A 22500-nucleotide genomic window follows, 5' to 3' on the forward strand; every position below is an offset into this window, starting at 1 on the left:
AGCAGAACCAAAAGTATGGGGTCAGATGAGCAGAAGTTGTATTGTTTCCCCTGCAAAGCTGTATGACCGTAACTTCCAGGTAATGAGGAATTTTTAAAAATGACTATTGCACTCTTAAACCTATACCCAGATTTTAAAACAGCTTTTCTTAAGCTTCTTACAAGGAATTCCTGCAGCTGTGCTTTCATGTACTTTCCAAACAGTGATCAAGTTGCAGCAGCACAAACAGGTCAAGAGCTTCAATTAATTTACACATAAAACATCAGAACTGGAAAGATTTCAGTGAGCTCAGTGACTCTGACTGTGACGGTTGTTGAGTATGTGAGGAACAACCATGTTGTTGGGATAACATGGTGTGTATGTCAGAGGAGAAAATCCAGAGCTGAAAGAAAGACAGTAATATCTCAAATAACCCAATCTACAGCCGTGGTTAAGAGAAAAGCATGTCACAATTCACACTGTATTAAACCATGCAGCTGCAACAGCAGAAGAACATGTGAAGTACTGTACCACTCCTGACAGCCAGGAACAGGAATCTAAGGCGAGGCACGGCGAGGAATCTCAGGCTCACTGAACCTGGACAGCTGAAGACAGAAAAGTGGCCTGTTCTTATTTGGCCTCTAAGTAAATATACTTGTAATATACATGTCATTAAAATTAAATTCTTATCAGTCCTTTCACTGTAGATCATTTTCCCAACTCTTGTCTTGGAGATCTAGACATTTTGGAGTATTTCCTTCTCCCAGTCAACACACCTGATCCAATTATTCAGCTAATTAACAGCACTTCCTGAGTCGGAGTAGGTTTATTTAATGGTTCCACAAGAAAAAGATCTCTACACTGAGCAGTCGAAAGAATCTATGTGCGCATGCTGTGTTTCATAGCTGGACTTGTTCATGATTACATTGTGGACGCGTCACAGAGCTAAAGTGTGAAGGCTACATCAATAAGCGAGCTTTGCAGCATGGAGTCTTAGAGAAAAGGCTGATCTTATGTTTAAATGTTTGAGTCATCCTCCTTTTTTTCCTCAATAAATTCAAATGATCGAGTCAGTTGAGCGAAATTAGAGTGCTTTTGTTTTTTATTAGAGCCTATTGCCGGTGGAACATTACGGATGATCACTCCAGTTCGGGATCGCTATTGTTGTTGCGATCATCGCCTGTCATTCTAAACTTGGGCTAACAAAGTCGTTAAATTGACTCCCTCGCACCCTCATTATGCGCAGTGTTAATAACCGCTAATTAACTTTGCTTACGCGCGCGTCGGAAAGCTCGTCTCTCTACCCCTCGAGCTCTCTCTCTCTCTCTCTCTCTCGCTCTCTCTCTCCTTTCTCTTTTTGTTCCCTCTTTCAGCACGAACAGCATCCAATTAAGTCGCAGCAAGTGGAATGAACTGTCAGCAGTGTGACTCCCAAATGAGTAAAGACACTGCGAAGACGGTCAAACGGGAGAAAAACCTGAAATGAGACGTTTTACGCGTAAGAGGTCCTCGTGTCCAACTTTTCAATTTCAATTTAATTTCATTCAGTTTAATTTCTATTCTTGCAAAACAAAAGTAGATTGTGTAAACCGTGAGCATCACCTCCACGTTTTTACGATTCTCATGCAGCTACATGGAGCATAAAGCATCTACGTCTTCAGTCACAGACTTCATAAAACGTAGTAAGACGTAAAATCCGCACAATAGTTCGTACCGAATGAATTTGGTTCAAACACCACCATGAGTCAGATCAGGAGTATTGAATAATAACGTACATTCAGTTAAAGTACAATTGGTAACATTTTTATTTTTATTTAGCTTTATTTACTTCGAGTGATGCTTGTATCTAATTTGACAGAAGAGATCTGAGCTGAGAAATCACTCAGGCCTAAACCACTGATCCACATCCCTGCAGTCTACATTGATAATATGCTTACCATAAGGTACCACTTTATATTTTTCTGGGAATAATTTACTGCTAAATGATATATAGAGTGCTACTAATAAGTATTAGTATTAGCTATTATAAAATAGCTTCCTAGAGCTGGTCCTGGAGTCTCTTTTTAAAATACAAATTATAGTATAATATTGTTATTGTTACTGGTCTAAACACTAAATAAGAAATGGAGAATTAACGCAGAGGCAGTAAGCCATGGATATTTATCATCACTGTAATACAAACCAAGACCCTTTATTATGAGGTATTACAAAGAAACCACGAAGTAAAAACATGCAGCCATACATTTTAAACCAAAGAACTAACACAGCACTGTTCTATCACTTAGGTGGACCCAGTGTTCCAGGGTTACAGTCTCCAACCCCATGAAAAGGTGCATCAATGTTTTTCCATAAATAATTAAACGGACACTCCACTATTTACAGGTTTTATCCTCATTCCTGTTCCATGTGAGAAAATCTTCTATCGCTAACAAATAGATATTTGTTTCTACGTGTTCCTAACCCTGCTCCTCGAGAACTCTCTGTCCTGCACAGTTCGGGGACCTGCTCCAGGTCTAGTTCTTTGGCACCAGTGCAGTAGTTTATGGACTAGTCCATGCACAATGCGCTCGCAGCTACCAGCAGAGGGCGATGCTTGCAAAAAAAGCGAAAATAGCCAAAGCGTTTGGGTCTTTGAGCTCCTGCAGACATGAAATCAGTGATCACCAACCTTCCAGGAGATCCAGCTTACTCCAGAACTCAGGTCCAAATCTATAAATCCGACACCAGCTTCAGATAATCAGTGGACTTGATTAGGCGGATCAGCTCTGCTGGGTTTGGATTGAAAATGAAATCTGTCGGAAAGAACAGAGCTGCATGGTGATCACTGAGCTGCTGATTTATTTTTTCTTTTGACTTTTCACACCAATGGAAATGACACCATCTAAAACAGATTTATTTGGCTTTTTAATTTTATGCATTTTTTTTTCATTAAAAGCTATTAATTGGGAAAGTAAAATGCCTCAGAAAGTGAGTTATTGCAAAAAAAAATAAGGGGGTGACCTCTTAAAAGGTTCGACAGAACATTTAGACTTTACCCATAACGTCAATTATTTTTTCTTAATTTTCCAGACATGTTTGTGTAAGAGCAGGCCATTCCTGATGACCAGTCACCTACAAACCACCTTGCTGATCTGATACCATCAGGGTTTTGTGTTGTTTACTGTAAAGTGTGTATATTTTACCTGCCGAGGTGTATGTGCTGCACCTTTAGCGTTTAGATCAGATCCGATCATGCACCTTACCTTTGTTTGGTACCTTAATTTCTGAGAGAGTGCAGACTTTCTGATGAAAAGGACAAAATAAAACAACCAGTATCGTTTACACACCACTCATAACACTAGATTGTTGTACAAATTATCAAGTTAGTTTTGTTGTGAAAATATGACACACGGTAGCATCAGGGAAATTGGAGGAGAAAGAAAGAGTGACGTGCGCCGTCGCCAACAAGTGGCCCGTGCGCCTTGCGCTAAATAGACTAGTGAAAATTAAATATGTGAAAATTGCGCCTTTTTCCTCCTCTCTCCCTTTCCATCTTCCTCTCTCTCTTTCTCTCTAAACGTGTGTGCTTGTAATTAGTGCATTTAAACAAAGCGCGGATATCCTGCTGGCGGTAATAGTCCCTGACATTTCTTTTCTTGGGTTAATAACAGACTGCGTATAAATGAATCAAATTGTGGCCCCAAATTACATAGCGACTTTAAATACGGGTCTGCATTGCGCGGCTGTTTGGGACCAAGGGGGAACAAAACGTTTTATATTGTTATTATTGTCATTAGTCTGTTGATCTGCTTTACAAATGCCCCAGAAGTTTAGAGCAGGAGTTTATTTGTGGCACAAATTTACAGCCTGCTTCTGGATATTAATTACATTGACTTGTGGATAATTGTAAATGAAGGACAGATTGCGCGCAGTGATAATGCGCAAGAAAAACAAGCATGAAACATTTAGACTGAAGATCTTTTTTTTCTTTAGAAAACATTTAGAAAACCCTTCGATCGCAGTGTAACAAACAGGCAGTAATCTCCAGAGAATTAAGGTCATAACATAGACTACGCTGAGTGTTTTCTCTGTATTTCATAATTATTTCTTGATGTGTCTCTTCTCAGTCTGTAACAGAGCTGCAAAGCTCCTTACAGACCGCTGAAAGGAGAGAGTAAATTGTAGCTTGTTGAAATTTCAGGATTGAATTCTGAAAGGGAAAAAAAACCTTTATGATGGCTTTGAGCGGGGTCACGCCATCCGCAGCAGGTTAAATAGACTTCTCAATCAACCTCTCCAGGCTCCTGAGTCCAGTTACCTGCGGGCCATTATCACCACCTTCAACCATCTGAGACTATCTGATCGCTTCAGAGACGACAGGCAATTAGGGGTGGTGAGGAGGGCTACCAGGCTGTGAGGAGGGCTACCAAAGTGTGAGGAGGGCTACCAGGCTGTGAGGAGGGCTACCAAAGTGTGAGGAGGGCTACCGGGCTGTGAGCAAAGCTAACAACACTGAACTGAAGTCTTCTCCCAGCCTGCACACCTTATACATCTTCAGTTATCTAAATTATTTATTTCGTTTGAAAGATAATGTGTATTATTACACCACGTGCAATGCGATGCAATATTATCTACAGATCAGTGATAACAAGGCAGGATGTGTCTTAGCATTCTTGTTTACATTGAAACAGAATCTCTTTTTTTGCGTGTTCACTACCTGTAACAATAATAACAATGATTATTACAATTATTATTGTTGTTACTGATGCTGTGGAATAAATGTTATATTTTAAGAATGATGGTAGACATATATGTGATTTATTATTTGTCTATATGATATAAATAAAAAAGAAAATTCTATAAATAATATATTTTTTTACAGTTAGTCGCAGGCTATTATTTAAAATCTGAAGAAATACAATGTGTATCTGTGTGTTACTCCACTCACACCATATACAGTTAGACAATTTTAATTGTGTGATATATATATATATATATATATATATATATATATATATATATATATATATATATATATATATACACACACACATATGTATATGTATGTATCTCTCTCTCTATATATATATATATATATGTATATATACATATGTATATGTATATATGTATATATACATATATATATATACATATGTATATATATATATATATATAGAGAGAGAGAGAGAGAGAGAGAGAGAGAGAGAGAGAGAGAGAGAGAGAGAGAGAGAGAGAGAGATCGACAAAAAAAATCATTTTGCGTTGTTTTTTTAAGTAAAATGCTGCAGGTTTGTTGTAATTAAAGTGTGACGTTTGTCTTTATTGGACTAATGTGTGTCTCTCAGGCCGGTGAACTTTAATGAGAAAACTGAAAGATCCCCCTTTTCCCCCTGGGAGCCAATCAGATTGTCGGTCCACGTCAGTGCGGCGGAATGGAGAGAGGAGCTGCAGCGCGGAGTAGCTCCATACTTTACCATTACACACACACACACAGAGGGAGAGGGAGAGAGAGAGAGAGAGAGAGAGAGAGAGAGAGAGAGAGAGAGAGAGAGAGAGAGAGAGAGAGAGAGAGAGAGAGAGAGACCTCAGGTTACAGGAGCAGACCGAGTGCACTGCGCTCACACAAGCTGAAACTTCACTGAACGCTGAAGGCGGAAAAGAGGAAAAGAGGCTAAAATATATAGAGATAAAATGAGCAGTCAGTTCGACGACGATGCGCGAGACAGGAAGGAGTGTAAAAGCAAGTCTCCGACTGTCCTCTCTTCATACTGCATCGAGAGCATTCTGGGCCGGAGGAGTCCCTGCAAAGTCCGAATGGTGGGATCGCAAAGTTTACCAACGCGCACGGAGCATGAGCAGCGTTCTGACGGTACGACATACTCTGTTACACTCTCATAAGCGTACACACACTCTCATACACTCACTCTCATTAAAGATCATGTGCGTACGCTGGAAGATGAACAAAAAGCCTTTAGAAAGTATTTCGACCTCAATATGACAGCGTTCCTGGAGACGTTTAAGCGGTTCTTCTCGTGCGAGAAGCCAAAGATCCACTAAAATACCGTCCAGTTTAATATCAGACGGAATAGTTCAGAAATCAGAACACGGAAAGTGCTCGTGAATGTATTCAGCATTTATAACAACATATACGGGTTGTTTTCTGGGTAATAACGGCATAATAAACTATTTTAGCCATAAAGAAATAATCAAGATAAAAATAAACAAGGCGGATTAAACTTGTGAGCGTGAAACATTCTGTCCATCTTAAATAAAAGTGTGCAAAATAATAACGCGAATATTAATAAACGCGAATAAGTTTATACATTTGAATAGAAATATAAGTGGAAATAATAGATAGAATTCAGCTCGAATTGTTGGTTTGGATTTATTTTATTGTTTAATACATTTAGGAGACTAACAACAAGTGTTTTTATATTAATTGTTTAAATATTAAAGTAGGGAAATAGTAACCTTTGTAAAACTGTTTAATTTGGTATGAATCTAAATAATTGGGTTTCGGTTTGTTCGCCAGATTAATAAAAAAAATTAGAAATAATTTTTGCTAAAAATTACAAAAACTCTCTGGTGAATTGCTTAAGTTAGCTATGAACTCATTTACACCTGTGCATGCAGTCAGAGATAAACTGTGATAAAACTAGATTACTACATGATTCAAAACCTGCAGGTGTGATATATCTCTCTCTCACTCTCTCTCTCTCACTCTCTCTCTCTTTTTTAATGTATGTTAATTTTTTTTGGTTTCAGTTTCCAGTAAAGAGCTCTCCTTTGACTCGGACATGCACCTTCCGCCCAAACTGCGCCGGCTCTATGGCCCCGGAGGGAAATATTTGGACGCCACCAGGGTTTTTCAGGAGCACGGAGAGAAAGTCGAGCTCGGTTGCGAGGGCATGAAGATCAGTCAGGCCCCGCAGGTCAGCATCAGCCGGAGCAAGTCTTACAGGGAAAATGCGCCGTTCAGCGGGCTGGAGGAGGCTCGCAGCAGCCCGGAACTGGCCGAACTCGGAGCACTCAAGTTCGAGGAGGACGCAGTAAAAGAGGAAGAGGAGGAGGAAGAAGAGGAGGAGGCGTGCGGAGCCGAGCATGGCCTATCGCCCAAGGACGAGCCGAGTCCGCGCAACGACGCAGATGTGAAGGACGGAGAGGACAGCGTGTGTCTGTCTGCAGGAAGCGACTCGGAGGAAGGCATGCTGAAGAGGAAGCAGAGGAGATACAGGACCACGTTTACGAGCTACCAACTAGAGGAGTTGGAGAGGGCCTTCCAAAAGACCCATTACCCAGACGTCTTCACCAGGTACCTACACTTACCCCAAAGATCCAAATACTACTACTACTACCATTATTATTATTATTATTATTATTATTATTATTATTATTATTATTATTATTATTATTATTATTATTATTATTGTTGTTGTTGTTGTTGTTGTCGTTGTTGTTGAGGCGGTGGATTAAAAAATCTGTTTATATAAGGTTACAAAATTCTACATCCTCACATCTATACAAATGCATAATATAATACATGATAAATAAAACAACTACATAAAATACTGCTCGGTCATAACTGTCGAACCTAAAATAACAATAATAATAATAATAATAATAATAATAATAATAATAATAATAATAATAATAATAATAATAATAATAATAATAAATGATCACAGCCCAACAGTGAAACACAAACACACTTTTATTATGACACACTGGATTTTCAGGTTTCAGGTTTTCTGCTGGCTTTAAACAATAAAGTAAATTCCTTAAAATTAAGATTAAATTCTATTTTATTACCCGAAACGCGCATTATAAATTAATGTCGTCTATTAATTGATTGAGAGATTTGTTTTGTTTTTCACATTAAATATTTTAAGAGCCTGTAGTTATTGTAAATTCATAATACGCGTTTCTAAGCCGCGTAAATTGTTGTGCAGGATCCAAATATGCCAGAACTCGTACAGTTGTCCTATAAAATGTTTACTACAAAATTATTGTTTTTGTAACGACGAAGATAAAAAGAGAAAGAAAGAGAAAAAGAACAATAACAGCTCATTCTAACATGAACTAATCTAACATATTTGTCAGTGGATATTTAGCTGATGCTCTCAAGTATGTATAACTGAGAGAATCAGATTTATTACAGCAATAAAGCAGAAGTTTTATTTTTTATAAAATAAAAATAATCAAGAAATAAAAGAAACAACGAAAGAGTTTCGCTGCTGTTTTAATAAATCGGTCGCATAAACGTTTTTTTGTACATCTTAATTGTAATTGGCCTCCATTCTCATCACAAAATAGTGAATAGTGATGCGGCCCCTTTTCACTTTCAATAGACATTATTTCTGTCATTATGTAGTTAAAGCTTTCAGAAAGGAGACAAGAATTAAGAGAGAGAGAGAGAGAGAGAGAGAGAGAGAGAGAGAGAGAGAGAGAGAGAGAGAGAGAGAGAGAGAGAGAGATATTCTACAATTTAAAGAAAAATGTGCTAAATCTATTTAACGGCTTCTGTTTGTTTAGCTTTGTGTCTGCCATCATGTTTCTGAGCTGGATGTGTTTGTGTGTGATGTTTCAGAGAGGAGCTCGCGATGCGCCTGGACCTCACCGAAGCGCGTGTGCAGGTAAAGATGCGCTGCTCAGCTTCTCTCCATAAAGCCTCAAACAGCTCTGCAGATTAATGCATTAGAACTTCGCAAGCTATATTACATATTAATTCTCACCTTATTATTATTACACTGGTGCCATTAACACGTCTGATCAAGATTATTTGTTATAAAGATCATGCTGTTAAATCATGTTCTCCGACTGAAAATAGAATAATGCAACCATGTTAATTCACCCTTTGTGAATATGTATAATAATTTTATAACTAATTATCGTTGTAATTAAACGAGAAATGAGGGAGATTATTTTGGAAATGTAATGTGTAACGGAGTCTATGAGCACACATAAAACTTAAACTATATCTATCTATCTATCTATCTATCTATCTATCTATCTATCTATCTATCTATCTATATATATATATATATATCAAATTGTTTTAAGTACAGCATTAAGATTTCCGAGAGTTCCGGGGATTTGTGCTAAGCGACGTGTGCTATATCTGGCTAATGGTCTATATTTAATTTCATTTGAAAGTGTAGCCTTCAGCTGTGTTAAACGACTCCCGACGTCACGGCGGAGATTTCTCCTGTTATCGAAAGTTATTACATGCAATGGAGCGAGCGTTTTAACGGCAATTACACGGACGCGCTTGCCGTTCGTAAAAGCGCACTTAGCGCAAGAGCAAACACTGCTATTCCACCGAGAAAATGGTGTTTGAATTCACATCGCCCCTGTGCGGTGGGGGGGGGGGGTGCGAGGATAATGCTATTTGATTTCCCATTTTGTGATTGCAATAGACCAGCATTGATCCGATGCTTTGCACTTGGAACAAGTGAGACTATTAAAGGTGTTTGTCGCCCCCTCCATCCCTCACACACCACCACCCTCCTCCTCCTCCTCCTCCTCCTCCTTCCAATCCTGCCTATTCAAAGCTTGCATGATCAAGCTCAACTCCCATAACCAAAGAGACAGTACAAACACATGGCAGGGTTATTGCCAACATAAAACAACAGATGTCTGTTTGGGACTGCAGATGAACAAATCACTTAATGGGCTGATCAGGAGGTGATAAAACTCATAAATTCCCCAGGGCCCCTGTAATGCAAAAGAGCCGCTATGTGTGTGTGTGCGTGTGTGTGTAGGTTATAGAGTCACTGTTGACAATGTCCTCATTGCGAACATGCTCGTCTCTAGGCCCTGGCACTGTAATAGCCCATATACACGACCAGTGCAGCAATGGTTAGGGGCACCCGTGGGAAAGATAAATACCCTTTCAAAGTCACTTGCATTTTTAGGAATTTTCATTTAAAGCGTATTAATTGTTACTGGCCCCCGTTCAAGCCGTTATTCCCAAATCCTTTGTGAACACGCCTCTTAATTACCACACTTCACCCAGTTTTTTCCCCTCGGTGCAGCCTAAAAACAGTTTTTAATTAGCAAAAGTTAGGCTAACGGACCATAAGGGAGTGGGGCTTAGGGTCATGTAATTACCCTTGACTTTCCGCCTATTTGTCACCTCATTAAAGCGAAGCAAATATTGCACACGGATTACAGTGTCAAGCTCAGACAAGCATGCAGAGCAGTACACAATTTGGAATACAAAATGAACTTGGGAGGCTCTCATGAGATGATGATACAATGATGATAAAAATGGCTTTAATAGGTAAATGTAATCTGACTAAAGGGATTTAAAGCATCATGCATGCATATTAAAAATGCATTCTTTGTGTCCAGGTGTGGTTCCAGAATCGTAGAGCAAAATGGAGAAAGAGAGAGAAGGCAGGAGTTCAGTCTCATCCTCCAGGTCTGCCTTTCCCTGGTCCACTAGCAGCAGCCCATCCCTTGAGTCACTATCTAGAGGGAGGCCCGTTTCCTCCTCACCCACACCCAGCTCTGGAGTCTGCCTGGACCGCCGCTGCAGCAGCCGCTGCCTTCCCAGGACTGGCACCACCACATAACAGCTCCGCCCTTCCTCCTGCTACGCCCCTTGGCTTGGGCACCTTCTTGGGCACCGCCATGTTCCGCCATCCGGCCTTCATTGGACCCACTTTTGGCAGGTAGGCTGGCATGAAGAACAAGCTCATGATCACAGGGAAACGCCCAGAAATGTAATAATTTAAAACACCTCTTGCTTAACCTCTGAGGATGTTTAGGAAAGTCCACACAGAGTCACAAACTTGAAGATTTTTTTTTTTTTAGAATTGTCTAATTAGCTTGACTCTTCTGCTCAGACTTTTCTCCAGCATGGGTCCCCTGACAAGCGCTTCCACGGCCGCTGCTCTCCTGCGCCAAACCACACCACCGGTAGAAAGTCCTGTGCAGCCACCCGCAGGCCTAACGGACCCGCCCACCGCTTCATCCTCTTCCTCCACGGCTGCAGACCGACGAGCCTCAAGCATTGCCGCGCTACGTCTTAAAGCAAAAGAACACTCAGCTCAGCTCACTCAACTGAACATCCTGCCTGCAGGTACTACGGGGAAGGAGGTCTGCTGAAGCTGTTGCTCTGAAAAATAAACCCCTTACTAAAAATAATAATAATAACAAAGCATGACCAAATCCACAGTGCAACAGCACACGGGTCGAGCTGTCAGAGATCTGGAGGCGTAATGCACTGTTACAGCACCCATCTTTTTGAACATCCGCCATCAACGACCTGAACCCCAGTTTGCAATGTAGCTACACTGCCAAGCAACAGCCAATGAAATTGTACTTAGGAAAATCACTCCATTTTATGTATTATTTTTGGGAGGTCAAGGATGTGGTGACAGCAGTCACACACAAAATAGCAACAAATTCTCCTCGGCAAGAAGCATCAGCTCCAGCATGGAACCAGAGGAGGAGGTCAATATGCCAAAGGGAACTGCTAGAAACCTCCAAATCACACAACCACCAAATTCATCAACTGATACGAGGAAAAAACCCTCCTGCCATCTCTGTGAAGATTACCCCTTCGACCCTTGTGTTAATTATAATCTATAGGAAGAAAATTAACCACCACTGTCATCAAAGGACAATAATGAAGTTCAGATTGCTTGCTCATTGATCTGTTAAGAGTAGCCTATTTGTATATACAGACATAAATACATATATATATAAACACACATTAGCACTGTAAAGATGAATTGAATTGGGGGGACTTGAGCTTAAAAGGGTGTACACTTGAAATTCACTTGATGTAGTATTGTATGAATGTTTCCTAGTAGATGTTCATTTTACAGAATTTTAGGTTTGTGGATGATTATTTATGTCGACCCTGTGGACTGTTCAGATTCAGAGCAGGACACACTGCTGTTCCACCAGAGACTTTGCTGGATTTTTATTTTTTTTTTTGGCAGCCAAGCAGATGTGTGAAGTATGAATAAATCTGCTGAATGAATCTGATGAAATGGAAACCCCAACCATTATTAAAAAGTCATTATTATTAATATTATTCTTATTCTTATTATTCAATTAAGTGATAAATGTAGACAAAAAATGTAAAGCATGCATTAAAAAAACAAGTAGACAGAAACTATATAGTATAGGATATAATGTACGCACGTGCTTCCATTTGAATTTATTTAACACGCTTTACTTTATAATTATCATTATTAAGATCATACTATAAGAATAGTCCATACAGCCCGGTTTATTTTTTAGTCGGGTCCACGAAAAAAAATATTTGAACTACTGAGTAATTTAATGCTTAGAAAACAAGGGGTCAGGAATAAGATTTTGCGCACGAGATATTATTATATAATACTTTACATATAACAATACATATTATTATTATTCCTGAAAATATTTTCGTCCTAGTGGTGTTTTAACTACAAAAAAAAGGTGTTAAGAGATGATTATTCGCTCCATTAGTCGTGCTTATATTCATGGTGCTTTTCAATTCCACCTGTTAACAAAACGCGCATGGGGAAGTTTCAGAGGCCGCAAATTGAACTCGACATGTGTAATGCTGGCTAAGTCGAGACGACTCTTTTCTTATTAATGAAGTAACAACCGGTTTATCAGAATTTCTTTTCTCTGGATTTAGTCCCCCCCCTAAAATCCTCTCCGCTGGATCGCGATGCCATTACAACAATCAATGCGGCTCCTTTCAGCCAAGTCGTTTTGACCCGTCCATGGTGCCGAGGCAAAGCGCGTGAAATTACCTCTAGGATTAATTTTCCCTTCTTTTTTAATCGCCTACTTGCGGTGAAAAGAGTTCCCTTTCCTTGTTTTACAGCCGCTAATCCGACTCATTTCGACACCACAAACAAGCAGGATCAGTGGAAATGGAAATAAAGCTTTATGAAGATGAGTTAGAAGAAAGAAAGGAAGAAAGAAAGAAGGGGGGGTCTGTGTGTCTCTCTCTCTGGAACGTTTGTGACTCTTCACATAATTTATTCTAACTCCATGCGCTAAGGACCCTCTCTCTCTCTGTCCCTCTCTCCACCAATCTCTCCATCCATCCTTCCAGACTCCCAGAAATCCATATTAAATATTTGACATGCCAAGCTGCCTGACAAGAGCAGCAGAATATGTTCAAAGGGCATTATTGAGGCAGGAAAAGAGGAACCCATTTTCCCGGCAGCTCCAGCATATTATGACTATTATATTTAACAGGGAGAGCTTTGGAGCACAGAACTCAACCACTTCTACACTTACGACCCCCAACACACGCACGCACACACACTTACTTACTTCTGGGGGCTTTATTTATGAGATTAGCAAGAAATCCTTAATCATCTCATTATTAGTGTAGTAGTAATAGTATTGTGAACGACAGGCTGCACAGAGGAGCTCCTGGTGATCTGAAATAACTTTTCAGACTCGTTGACTCATGAATATATAAACTGGAAGACAAAAAAATGTAAAAGAGCGCTCTAAGCGGTTCTAAAACATTTATCACCACATCATCAAGCTACGTCTGAAAGCTCAAAAAGTCTGTGAATATCCATCGAACATCAACTTTTTTGTACTTGATTGTGAATTTGTTGAGTCGCTTCTGCAGCGGATGATAATCATGGTGCGTTTTTTTGCGCCTCTCGGTCCGGCCGCGGCTCGATTGGATTGGCCGGGTGCTGGAGGCACTGAAGGCGCTTTGATGAGGCTCTCGTCTCCCTTTTTGGAGTTGCGGAGAAGAAAAATCAGTGAAAAGCCTGAATGGCTGGGGGCCCCCACTCACACCCCGTCCCCTTATTACCCCCTCCCTCCCTGTGGGCGCGCCTTAATTCCCCCGCGTCTCTTTTACTCTCATCCAATTAGTTCAGTGTATTAAGCGGTTTATCATCTCATAGCTCGCCATTGAAGGAAACAAGGGGAGCACTTTGCAACGGGAGCGGCTTTTCCTTTTGACACCCACGGCTACTTACATATTCCGCCGCGCAATGAATAATAGTGAGAGAATGGAGCACTAATTCCCTCATCAAAGGAAACCTTGTCCTACTACTATTTCTGGTCCGAAAGCGGGTAATAAAGCTTAGCAAGACACACACAGTGTGTGTGTGTGTGTGTGAGAGAGAGAAAGAGAGAGGCAGAGAGAGAGAGAGAGAGAGAGAGAGAGAGAGGGGCAGAGAGAGAGGCAGAGAGAGAGAGAGGGAGAGGCAGAGAGAGAGGCAGAGAGAGAGAGAGAGGCAGAGAGAGAGAGAGGCAGAGAGAGAGAGGCAGAGAGAGAGAGAGAGATCTTATTAGCTCAGTGAGTAAAATGAATGCAAAGCTTTGCGGCCATTCAGGGAGCCGCAGTTTGAAAACAGCCTCCTCTGGCATGATAAACGCTTTTGGAGGAATGTGTCACTGAAACTCGAGCCCATGTACTGATGACTTAACCTTGTAAAATGTGATGGAAAAAAAAACTCTTTTAAGCCGCACAAAACTATTCAAGTCATGTAAAGTACTTTTTCGCTGCGACGCACAGCAGATGTGATATAATAAATATATAAATTAACTTCTCCGGCGACACGGGCCTCCGCATGAGGGCTGTCCATCACACACACACACACACACACACACACACACACACACACACACACACACACACACACACACACACACACACACACACACACACACACACACACACACACACACACACACACACACACACACACACACACACACACACACACAGAGACACAGAGAGAGAGAGAGAGAGACACACACACACACACACAGAGAGAGAGAGAGAGAGAGAGAGAGCGAGAGCGAGAGGACTAAACCCAGGCCAGAAAGCCACTCTGAACGTGTACACTCTCTGAGGTCGATGCCATTAGTGGCTGTCGTCTAAAGTGATTTTTCAAGCACGGTACTTATGGAAATTGGCATTTGCAATGATGAAATGGTGTGAGGCGGAAAAAAATGTTCACCTGTCATTATAAACACATAGAACAAGCACCATTTTTTAACACATGCAGCAGAAGTGACTGCAATATTCTGACCTCTCATCCATCCCTCATTCCCCTGTTTTCTTTTTCCTCCATAACACAATTTATAGAAATACCATCTCCCCCAAAGCATCTACTTAAGATCTGGATATTTAAAAAAAAAAAAAAAAAAAACACCAGCAAACTTGTTCTTAATCACTTTATTTAACTTGTGGTATAAAAACATTTAACTGAGACAAGATGAGACTTTCATTCATTCATTCATTCATTCATTCATTCAAAAAAAAATAATAAAAATAAACAAATCAACATGGAAAAAAGTAGAAAACCTCAAATGTGAATGTAAGTAGAGTTAATGTCAGAAACAAGCGCTCAATCTGTCCCAGCTCCTCAAATCACCAGGCCGAGTCTGTATCATTGGCTAATTGCTACGCTGTCAAGGACCAGTGGTGGTGGAGAGAAGTTATTACCCCTGATTGTTCCCTCGTTGTGTGTGGCGGAACGAAGAGGAGGAGTGGGAGTGGGGGGTGTTGGGGGTGCTGGTGTTTTTTATGAGTCTTTAGGCACTCATGTCCATTTTAGCAACAAATTGTGATCGATTAAAGACCAGGCACAGGGCTAAATGGACATGATGAAAGACGTTGAGAGACAAGGAGCCAATCAACAAAGCTCTTGATGAGCACTGCAATCATCACGACCACCAGCAACACAGGTAACATTAAAGAGCAACAGGTTATCTAAAATCTGAAAGACCTGAAAGATGTTACGTTAAAAAAACAAAAACAAAAAAAAAAACACCATTACTTTAAGGACGTAAAAGCCTGGAATAGTTTGGCGAGGTTGATCTCGGAGTAGCTGCTGGACACCAGGACACGGTCCACCACCGCCTTCAGCTTCTTATACACTTCTTTCTCTTCGTTATACTTCTTCCGAAATTTAACTGTGGACAGAATAGAGAACAGATCAGCACATCAATGACATGCAAAAGTGTAGCTAGATAAAAAAAAAAAAGGGAAAACACAACGTGTGCATTAGCAACGCTGCACAGATCCGAGTTCACACAACAGTCGTGTTATTTACACATGAAACCTAGTGCTGTGAAATTTTAAATTCTAATCAGATTAGTTTATGCATATTGACGAACACAAACTCAACGATCTTATTGCCTACCTGTAGTTTAACTCCCACAAAACAGATTCACCTTCTCCAGTTATTTACCACCTCTCAGACATATATATCAGTATAAAAAGCACATAACCTAAAACTCCAATTGAACCTCATTCCAATCGTGTTATGTGTGTTCACACATCTGGCTTTAGATCATGTATATAGCTTCTGCCCACAAGAGACAACAGCATTGGTTGGTATTTGTTTGTGGGAACTGAAAATTAGGGCCACTTTGACAACATCCGTATCCAGCTTTTCTAAGATGTTTCCTGAATTTACATAGTTTTCTAGTATTAAAAGTTTGATACTGGTTTGCAAATATAAATCCAGCATGATGAGTGTTAAATATCGAATACTAACACGCAACCATGAACTCGTACTTAACAGACACACACACACACAAAAAAAACTGTCCGGAGTTGTTACTAGGGCTCTGACATTAACATCAGTCTAACGTGAAAAATAGCACCATGTCTACGGAACCAGTGACAAACGGTACGGTTTAGTGGCCCTTTTCTTATGCAACTCATAACATTTGAAATTATGAGAAACAAAAGAAAAAAAAAAAAGCAAGCAGATATAAATCAGCTAGCATGTGAACGGAGGAATCCATAGGCAGTTTGAGAGAAAGAGAGTATAAAAACCATCGGTTATAATATCGAACTCTGCTCTCGGACAGAACGCTGGAGAGTTTTATCAAGTATCATTTCAAACACAAGTCCCAGAGAATCGATAATGCTGCAGTAATCCGGGGTATGGTGGTGGTTTGAGAGGCTAGGTGTCTGCAGAAGTCTGGAGGCTAAATAGAGCTCACTGCCTGGGAGCCGAGAGGTCAGGCAATCGGGTCGATATCCTTGGTCATTTATCCCGACGGGAGGGCCTTCAATGATGGAGAGGAGAAGATGGAGGAGCCACCGGCAGCTTTGCAGTGGATTACTGACCGAGCTGAAGGCTTTAACCAAAGTCTTTTTGTAAAGTTAAGGATTTCCACACTTAAGAATCTGCATATGTAAAAAAAAAAAAATAATTAAATAAATAAATCTCAAAGCTGCAGTTGGTCCTCCTGACAGAGAGGGGCAGTGTAGAATTATGCACATCCAAAAAGGCATCGCTTCTGAGAAATGTTTCTGGGACAAAATTAGATCTGTTCAAACACCTGGATTTTAATCATAGGTCACTTTCATTAGCAAGTGGAGAACATGGGAAAAACATGGGCCAGAAAAGAGGAATAATCCAGGTAAAAAACAGACACTAGGAACTGAGAAAGCATACACACACACACACACACACACACACACACACACACCTGCACCAGTGTCAACTTCCATTATCTATCACACATATATTTTACCATGAATGAGAGAGAGAGAGAGAGAGAGAGAGAGAGAGAGAGAGAGAGAGAGAGAGCAGAAGGCTTGAACATGCACTAGTGTGTGGGGGAGAATACTATTTACCTGAGGGGAAAAAAAAGAGAGGAAAAGAGAAGAAAGGAGATGATGCATGATCAAGCGAAAGCAATCATGTCATCATTTTTTTGAAAGGTGGAAGAAAATAATTCTTTTTGTCCTCCCCTACCCACCACCTCTTCTCTTATGTCTTTTTCTCCACTACCTCCTCTTCTTCTTCTTCTTATTCATTCTTCCCCCAATCGTTGTACGAGGAACGGTTAGAAAAGAGCAACTTAAAAGCCACAAAGGTTGTCACAGACCTCGCTTTCCCCCCTTAGGCCCAGCAGGGGTCGTATTTAAAATAAATACCTTTTGGAAGGGGGTTAAAAAAAAAAAGGAGATGATGAGAAGAAGTGAAGACAGAGCAGAGAGGGGTGAAGGAAAAGGAAGGAGGTAAAAAAAAAAAAAAAAAAAAAAAAAAAGGAGGTAAAGTGACAGAGAATCTGAGAAAGCAGAGAGATGGGGGGGAAGGAGAGAAATGAGTAGAGAAGACAGGAGACAGGGAGGAATGCGATGCTCATCCGAGAGAGAGAGAGAGAGAGAGAGAGAGAGAGAGAGAGAGAGAGAGAGAGAGAGAGAGAGAGAGAGAGAGAGAGAGAGAGAGAGAGAGAGTGTATCAGCTTCCATGCGCTCTAACTAGGTGTAAATACAATAACAAGCATGTAATTAAGTGAGCATGATGAAGTTAATGGAGATCATACATTCCATTTGGGCTGCTTATGAATATTCTATTAGATGTTATCAGGCAGCTGGAATAGCTGTTAATTTAATCATCACCGCGAGCAGGGAAAAGTTCTTTGTGCGAGTGTAATTGCACAGAATGAATAATTGATTTGACAATCGCACCCGCGGATTTGCAGCAGCTCGAGGCTGGCAGAGTGCGGGGGAGGCGGGGCGGCGAGGCCGAGAGCTCGGCGCCCTGAAAAGGTTGCAGAGGAGATAGCCTGCAAATTGAGCATTATCAGCACACTGATAAAGGACAATTTTTATTTTATCAATGCGGCAAAATTACATTACAGCACGAGCATAATCACACTGCCCACACTTAAGAAGAGACTAGGGAATGAGAGCGAGCCGGAGAGGATGTGTGTGTGTGAGAGAGTGTATGTGTGTGTGTGCGCTCGCAGGGGAAAAGGAAAAGAAAAAAAAAAAAAGAACAGAGACAGAGAGAGAGGGAGACGTTGTAAAGGATGACTAAAAGTATAAATTGGAAATAAATTGCTCTTCATGAAAAGAATGGAATCAGAGTTCAACATGATTTGGAAGTCATTGATATGGGATATCTAATAATCCTAAAAAAAAAAAAAAGGAAAAAAGAGAAAACGCTTTATTATGGAAGAACTCCTGCCGTGTATGAAATTGCCTCCACATTTACTTCGCTTGCTGCAATCAGCTGGAGGACTGTGGTCTACATGTAGATCAGATTCTGCATCTGAAATGTCTCCCCAACACACACACACACACACACACACACACACACACACACACACACACACACACACCAAAAGCACCCCACTTACTCTGTGGACACACACAATATATGCATTTCCAGTTCAATCCCAGCTAAGAGCTCTGGTGAAGTCAGCGAGTGGAAAGCAGTCGAGATCTTTTCAGAGGTCCGAGGCCTGGAGCCCAATCACGGTCATGGACAGCGCTTCTGAAGGCTAATGCTCGACATGCTAACGAGATGAATGGCGTGATTTACCGTGATTTGTCTGTACATGGTTCATGGAACAAGATACAGAATCTGAAGCAGAAGCGTGAAGAGACAGACACAGACAAGCTCACACTCGCTGATCAATCTCTGACCATAAACAGACCAACCGTGAACTTTTTTCTCACCAGTAATTAAGAAACACTTCTTATCAGTTTTATCCCTTAGGAATAAAAGATAAGATAGAAAGGAGGAGGAACCTGGTGCACTTTTCTGGATGTCGTCCTAAATGTAAACAATCCTGCTTTAAACATCTTCGCCGTTGAAGTAGCAGCTACTGTTTATAGGTGATCCAGCGACTCTAGATTGCGTTCGTCAGTGTAAAGGGAACAAACGTGAGCAGGACCGGATTCGCCCACGTTCCGGTTCAGACTCTTCATATACAGTCGGTGATACTAATTAGTGCCCCCTTGTTAATAATAGTCAGGAAGTTTAAAGTCAGGCCAATAGGGAGGCAAAAATCAGTGAAGTATGAACTCAATTTCATCATCAAGAAGCTGAAATGGCCCGTGGCCTCTGCTGCTGGTGCTAAGAGCTACACGTGGCGGCAATTCAGGTCAGAAACGGAGGGGAAAAAAATAAAATATAAAAAACCCGACAGAGTCAATCGGTCAATCAGACCCGAGACTCCATCAGCTGTTAAGTTTAATGTCTCTGAACTCCTCAGACTGACCAAGCAGGAGCATTTACGCAGCTCCATTGTTCAGGTTGTGGCTGGAGTCCAAAGGCTGGAGTAGGATCACCTCGCTCACCTCTGGCCCCCGTGTCCAGTGCATGCCCCACCTCCGAAACCAACACCCCCACCCCCACCCCCGGCACTGTACGGCCGCAGTTATCTAAAGCGCCACAATAACAGTGCAGCCGACAGAATAGCGCCAAGATTGGTTTTTCTATTGTGCCGTCGCGCTGGCATAATGCCCACTTTAAAAGCAATTCCTCGCTCATCAGAGACAGACAGAAAATCTGCGACGATACGACACTAAACGTCGCAGGGTGGTGGTGGTGGTGCAGGAGGAGGAGGAGGGGTGCGGGGGAGAGAGTTTGGCGTGAATTCAGTAAAATTACAATCGTGTGTGTGGTGAGTATGTGTGTGTTTGTGAGTGTTGCGAAAGGGGGCAGCTGAAAGTTTCTAGAACTACACTTTATTCCATCATTCCCACTACGCCGCCGCTTTTCTCTCGGCCCGGAGCTCGACCTCACGCTTCTTCCCTTTTGTGGAGTAAATGGACTGAAGTAAAGGATACATCACTGCTGACTACAGAGCAGAATCAACTACAGGCCTCAAAGGAGTCTTCACTCTCCAGCTCTTTGCAAGGGGAGGGGGTAAAAAAACAAGATGGGGGTCCGATCAGACCCCTGAAACAGAGAAAAAAAAAACAACAGAACACTAAAAGCACAGAGTGTGCGACCGAAAACCTAGAATAAAACACTAGGCAGTATGGTAGGTATAACTCGTATAACTCGCACTATTTTTTCCTTTCCTTTCCTCACTTTACAGATGTGGGCAATAAAAATCAGCTCAAAATACAGAATATAAAAAAAAAAATAATAAAAAAATCGCAATAGATCAATTATCTTCCTGATACCGATCCCACGACACGGAGTATAACGAGTTAAGCCGAACAAACTCCACATAATGGTCCCGACATGGCAAAAGCCCACCTAGGGTCTAAATCAACACCCGGATCAGGTAAAGACAGTAGACGTGATGTAGCCCTGTAATTTCTAACCAAGCCCTGCAAGTCTATAATACACTAACACACGGTATTACAATGTGGTCTTAGAGCAGAAACATGAAATAATCAGACTTGGGAGTCGGTATGGGGTGAAAATTTATAGAAGTCGTGAATTCTGAACAATATTTACATCCAATCTGAACTACAGTTAAATCAGAAGTAGTGGAAATAATCATAGCCAAAAAAAAAAAATGCAGAATTAGAGGGAAGGCCGAGAACAGAGACAGGTCACAACTCCGAAGATTGGCCACAATCACCCCCGAAGAAACAACTGTAGGGAAAAATAGAGAAATAAAAAATTCTGTAGAGAAGCCAAGTCTATAATCATGTTAGCCCCCACCCTCAAACTCCCTGCTCTCCACGGCCACTCGGCTTGCTTCATGTTCTGAGTGGTCATCTATTGATTACACATTATATTTTTCTACGCCTATTGCTCTCGCTCCGGACCTCGTCGGCACATGAAAGAAAGAAATAAATAAATTTACAAGTCCGTTCCAAGTGGTGCTTTTTAATCAAGTGACATCAATCACTGAGGCCGGTGGGTAAGTAGACTAAGCTATGGTTCGGTCTCGCCTGCGGTCACGGCGAGGCCGGATCCTGCACAGGGCCGCTGGAAATATATGCTCCATGTCCCATTATTTATGAAGGCCTATCCTTTTGCCTTCTCGCCAATTACTCGCCCTATCATTTTCCAAAATCTAAAAACTGTTTTCAATCAACACAGCCAACGCTATTACTGAGTGCCTGCCGGCCCTGAGAGGAGGCTTTTCTCCCTCTCGCGCTCCCTCAAACTGATTGGACCGCTTTGCATTACTCGCCGCTTCGTGATTGAATCCCTCGCCTGAATTAAGGCTGTCGACTTGAGGAGCTGCACATCCTTAACCCCCCCTCCCCTCCCCTCCCCTCTTCCTCCACACCAACCCGCTTGACCGCCTTCAGCCTGTGTGAGCATCAGTATGTGCGTCCGCATGCACCTGTCGTGTGTATGTTTCTGGTGTGGGTTAAAAACGGAGAGCGTAGCTCTGCTGTGTTTAGCACGGTGAGTCTTCTTACTTTTCTCGTCTCCCTGCAGTACTTTGGTGGTGGCGTGTTCCCAATCAAAGATGTACCTGTAGAAGCTCAGCTGGTTGTAGAGCGCCTTCTCGGAATACTGCAACGACAAGGTAGAATAACATGAAATAAACAGATACGACAGATCATATTGGTTTAAAGTTTAACAGAGAACATACTGCATCATCAGGCATTTCCGACGTAACATAAAGAGGAAAGGAAACGAACTGAAAAACAAGGCGGCGTGTTTTAAACGCCGTGTTATCAATACGATGTTGCGTGAACTCAAATTCACTCCCAAATCCTCTTCAAACTGTTTAGTGACGCTGCGGTGGTCGATTATTCAATCGCTCATTCGCATTGGAAAAAAGGAAAGAAAAAAAAAAACAATTAACCATAATCACACGGATGTTTACCTCACGGCGGTTTAGCACCGTGTTTTTTTTCTCTCATCT

At 41.4% G+C, this 22500-nt stretch overlaps 2 protein-coding genes across 3 annotated transcripts in view; one reads left to right on the forward strand and one right to left on the reverse strand.

Moving 5' to 3' along the window:
• Positions 1–5480: 5480 nt before the first annotated feature.
• Positions 5481–12008, forward strand: arxa (aristaless related homeobox a). The gene is made up of 5 exons (XM_047808388.1): positions 5481–5827; positions 6724–7270; positions 8546–8591; positions 10312–10634; positions 10809–12008. Exons 1-5 carry the CDS (start codon positions 5650–5652, stop codon positions 11068–11070), a joined length of 1356 nt encoding a protein of 451 aa, XP_047664344.1. The 5' UTR covers positions 5481–5649; the 3' UTR covers positions 11071–12008.
• Positions 12009–15134: 3126 nt separating this feature from the next.
• The window catches only part of pola1 (polymerase (DNA directed), alpha 1), a 40273-nt gene continuing 32907 nt past the window's right edge, over positions 15135–22500 (reverse strand). For both annotated transcript variants that reach the window (XM_027152603.2, XM_027152602.2), the window contains exons 36-37: positions 22049–22145; positions 15135–15870 (exon numbers count right to left, since the gene is read on the reverse strand). In XM_027152603.2, coding sequence (XP_027008404.2) covers positions 15731–15870; positions 22049–22145 — 237 coding nt within the window. In that variant the 3' untranslated portion in view covers positions 15135–15730. The remainder of the gene's footprint in view (positions 15871–22048; positions 22146–22500) is intronic.

Source organism: Tachysurus fulvidraco, chromosome 25, assembly GCF_022655615.1.
Source record: "Tachysurus fulvidraco isolate hzauxx_2018 chromosome 25, HZAU_PFXX_2.0, whole genome shotgun sequence".
NCBI lineage: Eukaryota > Metazoa > Chordata > Actinopteri > Siluriformes > Bagridae > Tachysurus > Tachysurus fulvidraco.

Bases quoted from the DNA above. Each gene is read 5' to 3' on its own strand.
- arxa (XM_047808388.1), top strand. From the start codon at position 5,650: ATGAGCAGTCAGTTCGACGACGATGCGCGAGACAGGAAGGAGTGTAAA. The intron at 8,592-10,311 runs GTAAAGATGCGC...CTTTGTGTCCAG, and splicing joins TCACCGAAGCGCGTGTGCAG to GTGTGGTTCCAGAATCGTAG. The intron at 10,635-10,808 runs GTAGGCTGGCAT...TCTTCTGCTCAG, and splicing joins ATTGGACCCACTTTTGGCAG to ACTTTTCTCCAGCATGGGTC.